This window comes from Mus caroli, unplaced genomic scaffold (assembly GCF_978045245.1).
Source record: "Mus caroli unplaced genomic scaffold, Mus_caroli_1 scaffold_3, whole genome shotgun sequence".
NCBI classification, from domain to species: Eukaryota; Metazoa; Chordata; class Mammalia; order Rodentia; family Muridae; genus Mus; species Mus caroli.
The window spans coordinates 37,333,160-37,352,098 of NW_028227258.1; the positions used below are offsets into that span (position 1 = coordinate 37,333,160).

The window sequence follows — 18,939 nt, forward strand, 5'->3', positions numbered from 1 at the left end:
GGTCCCTTCCCAGGCCTGTGCTCTGTAGCCAGCTGTGCTTAAGTGCAGGCGTGACAGACACACACCCCCCTCAGCAAGCCCTGATCCTTACATATCATGTCACAGAGACATTGCTGAGGCATAGCAGACTTGCAAGTCTTCATTCTTTCTATGACCACATCTTAGTAAATGACACGTCCCTGTGGGAGCTCAATTTCACTCTCTCAAAGGCGGCTTATGGTAGTTTCTTATAGTTACATGAAAAACAGTTTCTAAAAAAGCGTAACATAATGTAGTTTCCCATTAGTCTCCTAGCAAGTAAACTTTTACAACATAACATTTGTTGCATGTTTTGGAAATCAGTTGGCGATGATGTTTATAGATGTGCTTCCATGTTCATTGGCTTCTGATCTTCTTGTCTGAGCCCAGAAGAGTACTGTAGATAACACAATACAGCAAGGAGTAGCCTACAAGCTTCTAAGAGTGTATGTAAGGTCTGGCCCCAAGCCTGACAGGTGCAGGACCTACAGTGGCATGCTGGTGACAGGGGATGGCAAGACTGGTGAAGAAGAGCAGGACAGACAGGAAACGTCACTTTAGAACACAAACAGGAACCCGCAAAGCAACCGGTTCCCTTCCTATGAACTGCGTTGGAAGGAAAATCAAATGAGGGAAATCAGATTAGTTGGTCTGGAATCGGAACAAAGGAGGGCAGCTCATGGAATGTTTAACGGCCTCCTAGCAAAGGGATCAGAGTTGTGTCCAACTTGGATAGGCACTCTCACCATTTGTAACACACATGCACAGGCACACATACACACACATGCACAGGCACACATACACACACATGCACAGGCACACATACACACACATGCACAGGCACACACACACACACATGCACAGGCACACATACACACACATGCACAGGCACACATACACACACATGCACAGGCACACATACACACACATGCACAGGCACACATACACACACATGCACAGGCACACATACACACCCATTAGCAAATCTACCTACCTACCTGCTTCCATGTTAAATAACAAGATCTTTTTTTCTTGCAACCTGAAAGCTATGCCGATTTTGTTAAGGTGAATTTATACATAAGTGATGTTCCATTAGGGTTTCAGTGTCCAATTTTAATCTTTAGAAGTCAGTTATCTTTCCTTTATTTCTACAAACTTGGGAGCATGCTGTTAGTTCACACTGCTTTCTCTGTGTTAACCATGGATACCTAGAGTACAAAACAGCATACCTTTGGTCCACCTCTGTCTTTTTAAACACAGGGTTTCACTGTGTAGCCCTGGCTGGCCTCCAACTCAGAAATCCACCTGCCTCTGCCTCTTGAGTGCTGGGACTAAAGCCATGTGCTACCAAAGCCCAGTAATGTTTACCCTGCACTTAATAAAGCCTATGACACCAAGGGGGAAACAGGGAACATCTTTCCATTGTCTGGGGAAGGAATTTGTGCTGTTATGTAGTAGAGGGTGCCCTTTAACCTCTGTATACAAACGTAAGACCCTAGGACAGGGATTTCCGCTTTGCTCCCTGCTTTATGCCAGGAGCCTAGACTGCAGGAGTGCTCAATAAATACTGATTAAGTAAATAAACAATCAATACAATCTATAACCTCAGCTACATATTTGAAAAGTCAAATATCAGGAAATATACGTTGTCAGCTGTTACTTCTCAGTGTATGAACTTCGAACATTTTTATGTGTATGCAAGTGTGTGTGCACACAGGGGGTTGTGCAAGTGTGTCACAGTGTGGATGTGGAGATCAGAAGGCAACATTCTGGAGTTGGTTCTCTCCTTCTACCATATGGATACTGGGAATAGAATTTAGGCTTGGTGGCAAGCCCCTTCCCCAATCAGCCATTTTGCCAGTCCAGTCTACAGACTTTAGCACATCAATCTTGAACAAAAATCTCAGATAAAACTGTATTTTTAATGATTAAAAAAGTACTGTATATCGAATAAAATGTCTGACTTGCATAGAGGTATTTATCAACATAAAAATTGTTAACTTATAACTCTAAATGTTTTTCTTTCATCAGACATTTTATTCTTTAAATTTACAAGTCACACATGAAAGTAGTAGGGAATGCTTTTTTTCTTGCACAAATTCTGAGTGTTCAGTCAGTGGAAAAGTCTTACCTATGACTTTGTTCTTCTTCCCGTTTTTTATAGGGGTGCAAAGTAAACTTCCAATGCAGGGCGTGTTCACGTGTCCCATGTTTTCATTCTAAAGAACAAAGCCAAGACCGCTAAAACAACGGAAATAACTGGTCCCACGAACATCCTATTAACCGTAGAACACACATGAAATAACGCACATGCTCATCTTGTATCAGCTACAGACAATGAGCAATAAAGTCAGTCTTTATCAGGAAAATATACCAAATGTCCTTTATTTAAACTTTCCAAAGAGTTTATAGTAAACATAAGTCAAATATTTATTCAGCGTCTGCTGTCCTGGTGAGGTAGCGGTTTCCATTCTACAAGGCAGGCAGAATCCAAAGCCTGGAAACAACACATGACAATATTGGCATTCTTAATAATGCCACCATATTTGAAGCCTACATTCCCAGTCTGACAATGTTGTCCCAAGTGTGCAGGCAAGAGAATCAAGGCAGCTGTGTCACAGGCTAGTGTTTTCTGAAAGATTAACCAAAACACAGGAATTCCAAGTGTTCAGTGTCTGCGGAACACATCTCTGTGATAACTTCGCTGTCAAGGCAAGTGGATACCCATCTTCCCAAGGAGCAGCTCACTAAGAAGACGGCCAGTGGTGTGCAGCCAAGCCACACGGACCTTAATGTTTACGTCAGGAACTCCATCTGAGGAAAGTCACTGACACCGTGTTCTTTAAATTACCTCAATTTGCACATGCTAGTTTGTCACTATTCAAAAACACACAGCACAGCCTTCCCAACACACATAGAGGTTCTTTACCATCCCCCACCGTGAGCAGGAAAAACAGAGATCCTTCCCTTTAAACAGCCAGTTTCCAGCCTAGTCCTTCAGACACCAAGCAGCTCTGTAAGTCTGGGTCTGAAGGGAAACCAGCCTGGGATCATCAGGTCTAAAATTAGCTTACTTACTGTCCAGGGAAATCTTTTGTCCTTGGTGACATCTGGGATATTAAGTGGCTCCATCGTGTTTTTGACATACTGGGCATACATGTAGTTGATTTTGTTTGCATCTTGCTCCCTGCAGAAATAAGAAATGTGAGTTCCTTCTATGCAGTGGGGGGAAATGTGCTATACAAACTGGTAAAGGAGGGACCAGCAGCTGGAACCTGCAGGGGGGAAATCTACATCCAAATCTGAAAATATGTTAGATGACTACAGCTCAGTCATTACCCTAATCTGAATAGCCTGGTACAACAAACACCTATCCCATTTGGACTGTGCAGAACAGTGGTTCTCAACCTGTGGGTCAGGATCCTTTTGGATGTCACATTTCTGATAGCCTGAATATCAGATATTTCCATTACAATTTATAACAGTAGCAAACATACAGTTATGATGTAGCAATGAAATAATTTTATGATTGAGGGTCACAACAACATGAGGAACTTTATTAAAGGGTCACACTTAAAAGAATTTTAGTAGATTCTCTCTAGATGCATCTTCCTCCTGGATGTGTGTGTGTGTGTGTGTGTGTGTGTGTGTGTGTGTACACGCACGCGTTTCCTGTCTAATATGCCTATTTTAATTGTAGTTTTACTAACTGGAGAAATGGGAAATTAGTGGGAGATATTTAAAATGAATATATGCCTTAGGCATGGAATAGCTCCCTAAGTTATTGGTCATTGAATGTCTTCTCCCTAAGAAGTAGATTTCATGGTTCCAGAAGGTACCTTGCAAGCTTTCAAGAGGGAGTCAACCGGCAGTCCTACAGCTATGATGCCCATGAGCCACAACAATGAGCAGCATGGCAGACTAACCCTAAAGATACAGTAGTCGCATGAATACCTCAGTGGTAACCAGCAGCTCTCTAACTGGACTTACAGATAACTCATGGGAGCTCATGCCTGTCACTGGACACCAAGCCACCAATGCAGGGCCACTGAGGTCATGGAGGAGGACCTACAGCCACTGCTTTATGAAATCATAATTTCTAGCTACACTCTAAATATTTGTCCTTGTACTGACAGATAAGAGTAGCTTTTACACCTTATAAAGGGAACTTCTCTTTGCAACAGATGGAGACCATTAAGCCCACAACCAATCAAATCGTAGAGTTGTGGAGTCAAATTTCAACTCCTATCTCTACAACACAACTCCTATGCCTAAGACTCAGGGATTGTTGGAGAAGAGGAGTGGAAAGATGCTAAGAGCCAGCAGATCGGAGAGTTTGCTGTGAGGTTGTCTCCTAGAAACTACACCCATAAAGTCTCACCAATATGGCTACCTAATCACAAGCTGAACATCATAGACATGTTAACGTGGTTGGGGGGAAAGCTCACAAGGCCCCAGTTCTACACACACACACACACACACACACACAAAACCCCTATAGGCAACTAAAGAATGTTGAGTTTGATGAATAGTGTTCTACAAGAAAAAACACACAATTAGCTAATTATCCAATGCCAAATGGTCAGCCTTGAAAACATGTACATTCAAGTAACATTATACAAACATTATAAACAGGCTGTGTTTCTGTTTAGTAACTCTCTCTCTCTCTCTCTCTCTCCCTTCTTCCCTCCCCCCCCCCCCACACACACATACACACACACAACAAAACAACAAAAAGAGGTTCCGACTTTGAAAGAGACAGGAAGATGATATGGGAAGTATTGAAGGGAGGAAACAGAATGGCAATATAACATAACTATATTGTAATTTCAACAAATAAAAAATTATAAAAAGTAAAAAATATTTTTAAATCTTCAAAGAAAAAAAAGAGTTATTGGTCATGGAGTCCCCAGGGGTCTCCAAAACAACCCATTCCAATAACACAGTGTAACCTTACTGTTGAGGACACCATACATACACTTTGGCTGCAAGACATAGAGAAATCAACCTGAAACTAAACAGGAACCTTTCTCCCATCTGGCTAGCTCTCACAGTGTCAGAAGGCTCTGTGCAGGCTGCTAAGGGAAGAGAAGACATCTGGTCCTACCGAGTGCTGGACTCTACGTGTGGCGCAATGACCTTCAGGCAGTATCTGCCTGCTCACCTGTGCCAAAAAAGGATGACTATGGGGTAACTACTTGATTTCCGGTTGGACTTGAGGCCTGCTCCACAGGAGGGGTGGTCATGCCTAGTCCTGTAATCCTAGTCATAAGCCCACGGTGAGGAAGGTCATAGGCCCTAAGGAAGAAACCAAGATTGTTGTTTAAATGGACATGTCGAGTTGCCCCCTGAATATTTGTGTTTATGCCACAGACCTGAGATGCTCTCAGTCTTGGTCAGAGAAACTCCTTTTCACAGTAGGTAGCTGTGGTGTTTTAATGAGACTGGTCCTCAGAAGCTCATGCCTTTGAATACTTTTGTCTCCAGTTGGTTAACTGGGAAGGATTAAGATAGTAGTTCTCAACATGTGGGTCGTGACCCCTCCAGTCACGAATGACCCTTTCACAGGGATTGCATATCAGATATGCTACGTAGCAAATGCTTATCTTATGATTCATAACAGTAACAAAATTCTAATCATGAAGTAGCCATGAAAATAAATTTATGGTTGGAGGGCGTCACCACAACAGGACGAACTGAGTTAAAGGGTCACAGCATTAGGAAGGTTGAGAACCACAGGGTTAGGAGATGTGGCATTGTTGGAAAAGATATGTCACTGGGGGTGGGCTTTGAGGTTCCAAAAGGCTTGTGCCATTCCATTGGTTATGCTGTGTTGTCACAGCAACAGAAACCCTAATTGCGACATCAGCAATCAATGTATAATTAGTCCAAATGCTGAGAGTAAAAGGCTGAGGCCTCAGCCCAGGTGGGAAATCTTCCCCAGTCGCTCCTCCCTCACCAAAGCTCAGGCAATGTCCTAGAAGAGGAAGTAGAAAGACCTTAAGAGCTAGAAGACAAAGAGGAGTTCAGGCAATGCCTGTCTGTACATCACGTAGCTATTATAATCATCATCTCTTAGCAGCTATGGTTTATCTGCTCAAGAACTGCACAAAGCAGCCGGGCGTGGTGGTGCACGCCTTTAATCCCAGCACTTGGGAGGCAGAGGCAGGCGGATTTCTGAGTTCGAGGCCAGCCTGGTCTACAAAGTGAGTGCCAGGACAGCCAGGGCTACACAGAGAAACCCTGTCTCGAAAAACCAAAAAAAAAAAAAAAAAAAAAGAACTGCACAAAGCCCAGCCAGCACAAAAACCCAGCCAGGCCCATTCTAATTACACCTAAATACTTCTGTTGTACCGGTGACCGGGCAGATAATGCCTGAAGGTCATTGCGCCACACTCGGTAGGGCCAGATGTCTTCTCTTCCCTTAGCAGCCTGCACAGAGCCTTCTGACACTGTGAGAGCTAGCCAGATGGGAGAAAAGTTTCTGCTTAGTTTCAGGTTGATTTCTCTATGTCTTGCAGCCAAAGTGTATGTATGGTGTCCTCAACAGTAAGGTTGCACTGAGTAATTGGGACGGGAAAGGTGCTCTCCAGGCTCCGCTCCTTACCGAGTGTGATTGGCAGTTGACAGTTGTTGGGGAAGACAGAACCATTCTTCTTGGGTGGTGTTCCCACTGGCAGGTTTCAATGTGCCAGGGAACGGCCCCACACCGTGCACATATGTGCAATGCTAATTGGACTTAGTGGGTTATTAACTTAGCAGCATCAAGTTGGGAACACAATTTAGAGGCACACGGAAGAACTGGAGGAGGGAAATGGAGGTATGATCATATTTCATTGTATATAAGTATGGAGTTCTGAAGAATAAAAAAATTATAATTAGAAAAAAGAAATACATGTCTTGGAAAAGAATTTTTCTAGTTCTAAGTTTCCGAAGTTCCAATATGGTACCTGTCTACCATCCTTTATACACAGGTTGGATCTTGGAACAGTGAGGTCATATGGCGTTCCGCAATGGCTCAGATATTTCAGTATCCCCTTTCTGACATATGTATTGACTTGATTGTAATATGGTCAAATAGAGCTTCACACACACACACACACTGGAAAGTATTACGCATAAATGAAAAAGAGCACAAATGACATTACAGAATGTAGCAGGGAAATAGATGGGTACAAGATGAACTTCCAGCTCGGCCTTGAAGGCATTCAGATGGCCTTGCATAACAGATCTTCTGGGTCTGATTACATGTGTTATCTGTGTGACATTCAAGGAAAGGTTGTAAGTACAGACTTGAGGCTAAAATAACACAATACTTAAAACTACAAGGGTTTTTGTTTTCTACAAACAATAGCCTAGGGAAATAAAACAAGAAGAAGCCATAATATAAACAGGAAAAATAAAAAGGTCACCACCAGGAGAAAGAAAAACACCAGAAAAGATGCCACCACAGCAGTCTTCTGCAGACTAAAAATGAAAATAGTAATAATTATCCCATCTTACCATTACCAGCATCAGTCAGAAGCAACTCAAAATGCCTAAGAAACTTGCCAGAACCATGAACTCAGAAGAAGGAACTGCTATAGAGGCGTGAGTTCTATTGCAGTTAACGTAACAGCATGGTTATTTCCTACTTTATAAAAATGCTGATGCAAGCCGGGCGTGGTGGCGCACGCCTTTAATCCCAGCACTCGGGAGGCAGAGGCAGGCGGATTTCTGAGTTCGAGGCCAGCCTGGTCTACAAAGTGAGTTCCAGGACAGCCAGGGCTATACAGAGAAACCCTGTCTCGAAAAACCAAAAAAAAAAAAAAAAAAATGCTGATGCACTGCTTCTTGCCCTCAATCAATACAGCGTGAACACCTGCTCTCCGGGGCCGCTCTGGGAACGTTGTGAAAGAAAAGCAAGCTCACCTAGGTCAGCCAGTAGAGAGGAGCTTGTCACCTAGGAGCAAACCAAGAGAGCGATGGAGGTTTCAACTGCACATGCTACTTGGGCAGTGTGTAGTAGAGATATGCCAGCTGTCCCCAGATTACCTCCTCTTTGCGTGGACACAGAGCTACGCAGAATAAAGACTCCATTACTCTGCAGCCCAAAGAGTGGGTGTTACCACAGGAATCATTCCCAGTCGATAGGATGACAAGGCACCCTTGGGACAACCTCTAAAATACTGATGTGTGCTTTTGCCTCTTCCGTCCCCTGTTTGGACCATGAATGTGATGTCTAGGCTCCATCACTACTCCTGAATCCATAGAGCATAGCTAAGGGCTGTGAGGTAGGAGGCATCAGAGATTTGGGACATTTGTAGTATAAAGTCCAACGCCAGCTTTGACCAGCCTAGCACATCCAGGAGAAAGTAATAAGATACATTGCTTTTAAATTTATACTTTTTTTTTTAACTTTGAAAATTTCCTACATGAGTACTGTATTCACTTATTCTCACTCTCTCCCATCATCCCTAAGTCCTCCTGACTCCTCCTCAAATCCATGCCTTCTTTAACCATTGCTGTTACATATATACATATGTATATGTAAATACAATCTGCTGGGTCCACTTAGCGTTGATCCTGTGTGTGTGCTTAGGACTCACCACTTGGGGTTGTATGACCCATCAGGGGACTCATCTCTCGGGAAGAACATGTCTCCCTTTCTTAGCAACCATTAATTGCCTATGGTTTTTCAGCTGGGAGTGAGACCTTGTGAGATTTCCCCTCTCCGTGCTGGCCTGTCAACGAGTGTTATTATTATGCAGGCCTTATTTAGGCAACCGTATTGTTATGATCATAGATGCAGCTTCCCTGTCCTATACAGAGAACACTATCTTGCATTCCTTGTTTAAGCTGTTTTTATTTAATGTATACATGATTCACAACAAAAACTAACCTTCCAAAATACTACTGGTAACAACGCAAACATCATATGTAGAGAAAAAGAATAGAGAACATTCAAGTGGGTCCCATTAGGAAAAAAATGACATTGCAGAGACATTTACAAAGCTAGTTGTGCCTTAGGAATGGGTAAAGAGATCAGGAAAGAAAAGTGCGGTAAAAAAGAATAAGAAAAAAGAAAGAACAACGGTGTAAAACAAATTTCTGACATGAGTCAGTTCTACATATATTAGAGAAATGTTAAATAGCTGTAGAATATCAAAAATAAAGGGGGCGACTGGGCACTTGGGCGGAGGCAGCAGTGTTGGCAGCAGGTTGCAGCAAAGCACGTGGTTTGACGGCTCGTGCCATTTTGCTGGCTTCGCCTGCCAAGAGTCCAGAAGGCAGGATTTACGCTGACAACAAGTCTGTGAATGAGTGCATGGAGAGCAATTGTAAAATGTGTAAAGAAGAGAATGGAACCCAGCATCTCCCATCACATAGGATATTGGTCAGATACTTGATTTTACCAATGATCTGGCAGATCTCTGCTGTCTTCTTCACAGAGCTGATGCACAGACTTATCAGCCTTAGGACAAAGACTGGGTCAGAGAGAAAACCTACCCGTTCCTTCATCAATACCCATTCCTTCATCAATACCCAGCAGGCTGGGAAGTGATTAAGTTGGAAGCATTGGGGGTTAAGGGCGGACTTGGAGCAGGTGTGTACAGCAAGTCGTAGTGAACATTTTCTATTACAGTCATCCTGTTTCCATTTTGTTACACTTTAGCCAGACTGGATGTCTGGCAACAGAACATGAATGAAAATTTCATTATGAAATATCCATTGCCCCTTTTCTGCTTTGTTTGTTCTTGTTTGTTTTACTTAAACATTGTTACTTTAATTCAGATAGAAAGTGTTCTTTGCCACTTAAGGTTGTTACCAGTCCTGGAAAAGGTTTGGAACGTCTTTATAGCAGTGAGTGAGCCAGCCTTTCATGAGGGACGGGCTGGTGACAAGGTTACTTATGTCCTCTGGGAAAGTCTTAGTGAAAAATAAATGTTCTGTGGAGAAAAAAGAATAAAATGACTGTTTCTAGCCAAAACATATTTGGCTAGATAGACTAGATAGTGAAGGCTTTCAAAGTGTAATACAATGAATGTGGATGTCATCCTTTAAATAACAGCGATACCACGATGGCCTTATAAAGTGTCATAGAGATTAAGCAGCAGGAAGTGCATGTAGCTTGATGTCACAGTTGCTGATCTCTAGAGGCCACTTTCAAGGCCATGCCTCCCAGGGATGTCCCAAGACCGAGCCCACCAGGACACTAAATCAAGACTGTTCTTCTGAGACCCAGGATTCTACAGCCAAGAAAACTTCAGCTAGAAGGCTCACCAGCAACCCTGCTGGGCTTTCCTTAGCCTTTGCAGCTGTCTAAGACAGGAGCACACAACCTCCCCCACCCCTCGTTCATTCCCCGGCAAACCCCACAGACCACAGACCAGATAGGACAGTCATGTTGACTCCACTCGCCTCTCCCACATCATTCTCCCTTTTAGTTTTCCAGAGCACACTGTGCACATTTCAACAGGTCTCAGCATCTCCTTCTGGAAGCGCTGGGCTAAGTCATACATTTCAGTATTTGCAGAGTAGATATCAACAGAGCTGCATAAGAGAAAATTCCTGAGAAAGCAAGGGCAGGGAATTTGGGGGGAAGGTAAGGCTTTCTGAGTTGCAGAAGTTCACAGGAACCTTTGTAGGCTGATGTGAACCCAAGACACACCTGGGACAACAGCTACAAGCTACAGGGAAGGTTTTTGAAATTTTACAGGTATTAGGTTCTTTTGAGCCTTAAGGAAATTCTATCATTGAAAGCTTCGGAGATCAAAGAAATCACACACTAGCTAGTACACAGCATTACCTGTAGTTAAATACAGTCTGAGTTCTACATTCCTCCGCTTGGCGCCTGTTATCTTTGCAATGGAAGTTTTCTCACTTTAAATGTAGTAGGGAACAGGAACTCCACAGGAAGACCAACAGAGTCAACTAATCTGGACCCTTGGGGCTCTCAGAGTCTGAACCACCGACCAAAGAGCATACACAAGCTGGACCTAGGCCTCCCTGCACATGCAGCAGATGTGCAGGTTGGCCTTCACGTGGAACCTGAACAACTGGAACAGGGGCTATCCTAAAAGCTGTTGCCTGAATGTGGGATATGTTCTCCTAGTTGGGCTGCCTTGTCTGGCCTCAGTAAGAGAGGAAGCACCTAGCCTCACAGAGACTTGAAGTGCCAGGGTGGGGTGGGGTACCCCCAGGGGTCCCCACCTGCTCAGAGGAGAAGGGGAGAGGGGAATGGGGGAAGGATTGTGGGAGGGGTGACCGGGAGGGGAGCGGAGAAGTGAGCAAGATATAAAGTGAATAAGTAAAAAAATAAAATTAAAAAAAAAAGAGAGAGAGAGAGCATAGGAAGTAGTCTTTTCTTAAATTGAACTACATTTGTATTTTTGAATTTAATAATCAATAACAAGTACTAGCTAGTATATATAGTCCAAGACTACTATGAAGGAGAAAATCTATGTGCTTATCATTTCATAATTAAAGGCACACTTATTTAAGAAAAATAAATATCACTAGGATGGAACAGCAGAACTAAAATGTCTCCTGAAAATAAAGGGTTAACACAATTCCAACATGAGCTGTGTATCACAGCACAGAAAAAAAAAAAACTCCCATCACCTGGAAATGTACCCCACTTCTGGAATCTGGGGTGACAAGCCAACTCTAAAAGCACTACTAACTTCATCTTGCTTACATAACAATTCCAATAAAGATATACAAGGTTCACGGGAATAGTTGTTCACATTTTGATATCTAACATCTGAAAACTGTAGTCAATGTTATTTAAGCATATAAAAGAAAATAATCTGAAAACAGCCCTGAATTTTTATCCTTTATTATTGTAGACAGGGTCTCTAGTCCATGTTGCTTTTGCACGTCTTGTGGAGCTACACATGACCATGTGACCCTACCTCCTCACCATCTCCATCTCTGCAGTGCCAGGATTACATGTGTGTGCACCCATACCTGACTTATGCAGTGTTATCAATCAAACCCAGGGCTATGTGCATGCCTGGCAAGTAGTTTATCAAGCAGGTTGAATCCCTAGGCTCAGAACCCATGACTTTCAATCAATAGAGAAGAGCTTAAAATAGAAATGATTTTATTAATTGTTAACATAAATTGTACAGCACTTCATATCATAGATAAGTTCTGAACTAGCAAAGTGTTTAGTACTGAGAAATAGAGAGTACTAAATCATTGTGCCATCTGTAATCAATTAGAGAAGCATAAGATATAGATGTAATATGTATTATACTTTATACTATATAACAATACAATAAACATTAAGTGTCAATATCAACTTAACACTTTCTCAAAATGTTAAAGCTACTAAACACCTTTGATCGTTCAGTTGTCATAAAGTTAAGCCAACACTTGGGAGGCAGAGGCAGGTGGATTTCTGAGTTTGAGGCCAGCCTGGTCTACAAAGTGAGTTCCAGGACAGCCAGAGCTATACAGAGAAACCCTGTCTCGAAAAACAAAAACAAACAAACAAACAAACAAACAAAAAAAGTTAAGCCAGATAGCTATTATTAATAAACCATTTTCAATAATTTTATCTCTTGAATAAATGGTCTTTTACTGCATTATTAGAGTAAAGGCTAACTTTGAAATGGTAGGCTGAGAAAAGCCATTGACAATGCATGGTTTCCATTGCCATAATATTAGTTTAAAAATCAGTTAGAATTTGTCTCTTTTAAAATAACCACACTAGCATATTTGTCCCTTATAAAATATTTTATAAGTTACTTGGAATGGTAGAGAATTATAAATGGTAAAGTATCTTCCATTTGGCCTACAGAGAGAATTTATCAAAAAGAAACCAAATATTTATCAATCTTTGCTTTTGCTGTTTTAAAATGTATATTTACCAGCAGAGGTCACTATTTCACTAGGTTTGTCCAGCTGTCACTAAATATTAGAAGATATTGGTTGAATTTGTAGTGCAAATCAAAATGTCAATATGAAAATAATTACAGATACACGCTGCAGCATAAGTACAAAAGGTTTGCCTACATAACTTGTTTCATACTTTTAACAAGCATCATACCAACTCATTTTGTCCTATGGAGTAAAGGCCAATTATATATAATAGTGAATGCATGGTTACTCATATTTATATAGTAACAAAAGCACCAAAGTTGTTACAGCATCATAGAATCATCATATATATAGCTTTTAAGAGCTGAAAACTATGATAAATGCTTAACAACTTCTGGTACCTCATCTTGGTGGATTTCTGTTCTTTAGAATGGCAGGTAGGTCAATGGAATAGAATTGAGGACCCAGAAATGAACCGATACACATATTGTCACTTGATCTTTGACAAAGGAGCTAAAACCATCCAGTGGGGGAAAAAAGACAGCATTTTTAACAAATGGTGCTGGTACAACTGGCAGTCAGCATGTAGAAGAATGCAAATCGACCCATTCTGATCTCCTTGTACCAAGCTCAAGTCCAAGTGAATCAAGGACCTCCACATAAAACCAGAGACACTGAAACTTAAAGAGGAGAAAGTGGGGAAAAGCCTCGAACATATGGGCACAGGGGAAAAATTCCTGAACAGAACAGCAATGGCTTGTGCTGTAAGATCAAGGATCGACAAATGGTACCTCATAAAATTGCAAAGGCAAAGGACACTGTCAATAAGACAAAAAGGCAACCAAGAAATTGGGAAAATATCTTTACATCCGATAGAGGGCTAATATCCAATGTATGCAAAGAACTCAAGAAGTTAAACTCCAGAAAACCAAATAACCATATTAAAAAGGGGGCTACAGAGCTAAACAAAGAATTTTCAACTGAAGAATACTGAATGACTGAAAAGCACCTAGATAAATGTTCAACATCTTTAGTCATCAGGGAAATGCAAATCAAAACAACCTGAGATTCTACCTTACACCAATCAGAATGGCTAAAATCAAAAACTCAGGTGACACCAGATGCTGGCAAGAATGTGGAGAAAGGAACACTCCTCCATTGCTGATGGAAATGCAAGCTGGTACAATCCCTCTGGAAATCAGTTTGGCGGTTCCTCAGAAAATTGGAAATAGTACTACCTGAGGACCCAGCTATAGCACTCCTAGGCATATACCCAGAAGATGTTCCAACTTGTAATAAGGACACATGCTCCATTATGCTCATAGCAGCCTTATTTATAGTAGCCAGAAGCTGGAAAGAACCCAGATGTTCTTCAACAGAGGAATGGATACTGAAAATGTGGTACATTTACACAATGGAGTACTACTCAGCTATTAAAAATGATGAATTCATGAAATTCTTAGGCAAACAGAAAATATCATCCTGAGTGAGGTAACCCAATCACAAAAAACAAACAAACAAAAAAAAACCACACATGGTATGCACTCACTGATAAGTGGATACTAGCCCAAAAGCTCCAAATAACCAGGATATAATTCACAGACTACATGAAGCTCAATAAGAAGGAAGACCAAAGTGTGGGTGCTTCGGTCCTTCTTAGAAGGAGAACAAAATACTCACAGGAGAAAATATGGAGATAAAGTGTAGAGCAGAGACTAAAGGAAAGGCCACCCAGAGACTGTCCCACCTGGGGATTCATCCCATATACAGTTACCAAACCCAGACACTATTATGGATGCCAAGAAGAGCTTGCTGAAAGGAGCCTGAAATGGCTCTGCCAGAGCCTTACAAATACAGAGGTGATGTTAGCAGCCAATCATTGGACTGAGTTCGGGGTCCCTAAATAGAGGAGTTAAAGAAGGGACTGGAGGAGTTGAAGGGGTTTGCAACCCCATGGGAAGAACAACAATATCAACCAACCAGACCTCCTCAAAGCTCCCAGGGACTGAGCCATTAACAAAGGAGTACACATGGCTCCAGCTGCATATGTAGCAGAGGATGGCATTGTCAGGCATCAATGGGAGGAAAGGTCCTTGGTCCTATGAAGGCTGGATAGATGCCCCTGTGTAGGGGAATCAAGGGAGGGGAGGTGGGAGTTGGTGGGTTGGTGGATGAACAGCCTCATAGAAGCAGGAGGAGGGAGGATGGGAGAGGGGGTTTCTGGGAGAGAGGGAAACTAGGAAAGGGGATAACATTTGAAATGTAAATAAAGAAACTATCTAATTTTTTAAAAAGGAAAAAAGAATATCCTAGCATTTGAGAGAACAATAATGTTTTTTGGTATGGTTAAAAAAAATATTAGTAAGAACATTTAGTAGTGTGCCCTAAATCCACTTCACAATCTCCAGAAAGCACTTGCCAGACTGGGATAACTGCGTCTTATCCTCCATCTACAAACACAGCACATACTTTTCAAAATAAATACTATTAATAGAAAAATGAGTACATATTTAAAAACGATGGAAAAGAACCTGATGGAAGATCTGACTTGATCCAGCCAGAGCGGGTACATAGATGTCTAAGATTAGGATGGTAGACCTCCTTCTGTTCCTAGGTAAATTCTCATGGCCGATTCCAACTCGGAATAGACTTACCGAAAGCTTGCCAGGAAATCTACGATATTTCCAGATATGTAAACAGAAAAAAATGTAACAGAAGAACAGTATTTGTGGTTCTTAGCTGAACGAGTTCATAAGAACAGAACAAGCTTGTGCTAATCAGAGTTCTGCTATAAGAAATAATTCTCTGTCAATTAACACCAGGGGAGGTATCCTAGGAAATAAAATCGCCTTTGCAGGGCAAACAGCCTGTCACCTATACACCAGACTACTAATAAAGCACTTCTTAGCAGCGTGCTCTTCTTGTGAGCGAGTCAGAGAGGGTACTTTACCTCGTTAAAGGATCGGAGGGTCTCCCTACTTCCTCACACTCCATGTGAAACACACGAGAGAAAGAGTCCTGCAAACAGAGTGACAACGTCATTGAGACATGTACAAAGCCATGGAACATACACACAGACACACACACACATATTGTGCAACACTAGGGTGCCAGTGCCCAAACATATTTCCCTTATTCTTAAACCAAATGGATGCAAGCACTAAATTCACAACACCCTCAAAGATTCTTTCTATTATTAAAGGCTCACATTATTTCTGAATTTATCTGAAGAAAGCTTTCGAGTATACACTTCTGCTGCTAGTACAACTCAGGCTTTTTTAATGCATATTTCCATGATTGTGTGTGTGCATGCATGTGTGTGTGTATTAATGTTCATGAGTGTGTATGTGTGTGCACGCATGTCTTCATGAGTGTGTGTGAGTGTGCATATGTGTTTGTATGTGTTTAACCGTGTGTGTTCATGAGTATGTATATATGCAAGTGTATGTTCATGTGTGTGTGTGAGAGAGAGTGTGTGTGAAAGAGAAAGAGTATGTGTTTTTAAGAGTGTGTTTGTGAGAGAGGGTGTGTGAGAGAGAGAAAGAGAAAGTGTGTGTGTGTGTGTGAGAGAGAGAGAGAGAAAGAGAAAGTGTGTGTGTGTGTGTGAGAGAGAGAGAGAGAGAGAGAGAGAGAGAGAGAGAGAGAGAGAGAGAGAGAGGTGGCGGGGGAAGGCCAGCTACCAACCTCTGGCATCATTCTCAGGAATGTTGCCCTACCCTGGAGCTCACAGTTAGGCTGCCCTGACCGATTGTGGAGCCCTGAGGGTCCTCCTGTCTCTGCCTCCCAAGCACTGGAGTACCAAGCTTGCCCCAACATTTTGGCATTGCTATCTGGCTTCTGATAGCAAATTTGGATTCTTAAGCTTTCAAGGCAAGGACTTTGCTGGCTCAGCTATTCCCCAGCTCATAGAAGTCTTTCCTAAAGAGATATACCATTTGGCAATGTTTAACAAGGAAAATAAAATAATTGTAAAGACTTTAGTGATATCAGGAAATAGTTTTACTTCATAGTACAAAACAAAATTCATATTGCTCCACGCTGTACATACAACAGAATGAGGAGAGATTGGGAAGAAACAAACGTAAGACAATGAAAGTATAATTTGAGAATGGAAAAGCTGAGCATATATTGGGGGAGCTTACATTTTTATTTTTACGCGTATTGAAGTGGTTTTAATCCATAAATAGCAGTAATATCAACTTAACTAAATTATTTTCTAAACCCAACAAAAGGGATCAGAATATATTCTTAGCCATATTGTTGAGCTGAGAGTCAAACCACACTGGCCTACATCAACTTGTTACCATAAGAGGTATTAACTGTTAAAAACTCCACTAAATGTTCATAAAGTAAGATTTAAGGTTTTAAAAGTGAATGCTTCTATAGAAAATTTTAAAAGATTAAATGCTAAAGAGAAGACCACTGAAGGAAAAGGACAAGCTAGTATATGGAATTAATGAATTCTGACATGAACTTTCAAGAGCTAGCAACTATCCCTAATTACTTTATATTAAATAGTTTAGAGGCCAATAGAAACATAAAATAATAGCTACCCACGAGAATGCTGGTTATTGTTTTGGTACAGTGAGTTTTTATTTGATACACTGTTAGTAAGAATTTTACAGTACTCAATGCATCCATTCTAGCACACATATTAAGAGGATAATGAATTGTCTAAATATCTAAGCCAATTAAAAATGTAATACGACTGAATGTCTTCTCTTGTTCTACTTCTACCAGAAATGTCAACTCAAATATCCCATATGAATTATAACTGACCTATTCAAGCGATAGTGCTATCCTTTCTTCTTAATAGCCTACCAACGAACAGTCTCCTGTTAGGCCACAGGAAGAACAACTACCACCATAAGGAATATTCCATGGTTCAAACAGTGAGGGGGGGTAAAGTCTGCATTTTATTCCTATGGCAGGCCAGCGGTCTGATTCTCAGGCAAACTCTAGGCAGATACTCTGCATAACATTTAAGCATAAGTATCCATCCCCGTGAGAGGGCTCCATCTCTCTCTCATCAGGGAAAGCTTCCTAACAATGGAGATAAATGGACCAAAAATCTGTGTGTTAGAACAGTGGGTCATTTCCTGTTGTTGGGAAAAGAGGTAGGACTTACAAATGCTGTTAGTTTTACCTACCACCTGCCTAGACCCCCGGCTAATTTTTCTAAATAATTTCTGGTGAGAGGAAAATTTTATACTCCATCCATTCAGAATGGGAGTCTACCTGTTTTAGACACCAAGGCACCGCAGCTCTTACACGTTTAGTCTGCACAGTACTATACAGGGTGTTTCCGGATTAAGAGCAGCCACAAGCAGGGGTAGCACAGAGAAGAAACCCATGGTTAGTGATGGGGCACCGAAGGCTCTTGCTATCCTCACCTCCACCCCACTTCAAAAACATTTCACTCTTGTATTGGTTTTGCATCAATATTTATATACACTGGGAGTTGGGGTGGGTTTTTAAGGAAAAATAGTATTTGGAATTAGAATGTGCTTTCAAGGAAGAGATGTGTCCGTTTTGCAAAACCCAAAGTCCATCCCTGAACTCACAGGACAGTCTTCATCCACAATGAAGATGGTGCACTTCTGCACCTGCATGAAGGAGATGATAGTGGCAGCGATCTTCTTCAGAATGACTTCCAGGGACTGCTGCTCTTCAAAGATTAAGCTCGCAAGGTCAAGTAACACCTGGACGAGAAAAGGTGGCAGATCACGATCGTGCAGAGACTAAAGCAATGCAGTGGGCTAAAGGCTGTTGGTGAGCATGTTTACGCAACGGTTAAATCCACGTCTGTGTGGCTGATGCAACCCTACCCAGATCACACAGTCAATAGAGTAGAAAGAATTTCCATATTTAAGTTGTCCACTCTTTCCATAACTATTCAATATAATTCTTGAAGTCTCAGCTACAGGGGGAAAAGAGTGAAGGAGACCAGGGGGTATGAATAGAAAAGGAAGAAGTCAAAGTATTTTTATCTGCAGATGATATGATTTTATGCTTAAAAAAACTCCCAAAAAACCTACTAGAAGACTTCTGGGCATATATCCAGAAGATGTTCCAACTACTAAGAAAGAAACATGCTCCACTATGTTCATA

General features: G+C 41.6%; 1 protein-coding gene across 2 annotated transcripts in view; it reads right to left on the reverse strand.

Moving 5' to 3' along the window:
- The window catches only part of Pde5a (phosphodiesterase 5A), a 136,142-nt gene that overhangs the window by 57,367 nt on the left and 59,836 nt on the right, over window positions 1–18,939 (reverse strand). For both annotated transcript variants that reach the window (XM_021157938.3, XM_021157939.3), the window contains exons 6-9: window positions 18,393–18,530; window positions 15,779–15,846; window positions 3,097–3,205; window positions 2,150–2,237 (exon numbers count right to left, since the gene is read on the reverse strand). In XM_021157938.3, the coding sequence (XP_021013597.1) occupies window positions 2,150–2,237; window positions 3,097–3,205; window positions 15,779–15,846; window positions 18,393–18,530 (403 nt within the window). The remainder of the gene's footprint in view (window positions 1–2,149; window positions 2,238–3,096; window positions 3,206–15,778; window positions 15,847–18,392; window positions 18,531–18,939) is intronic.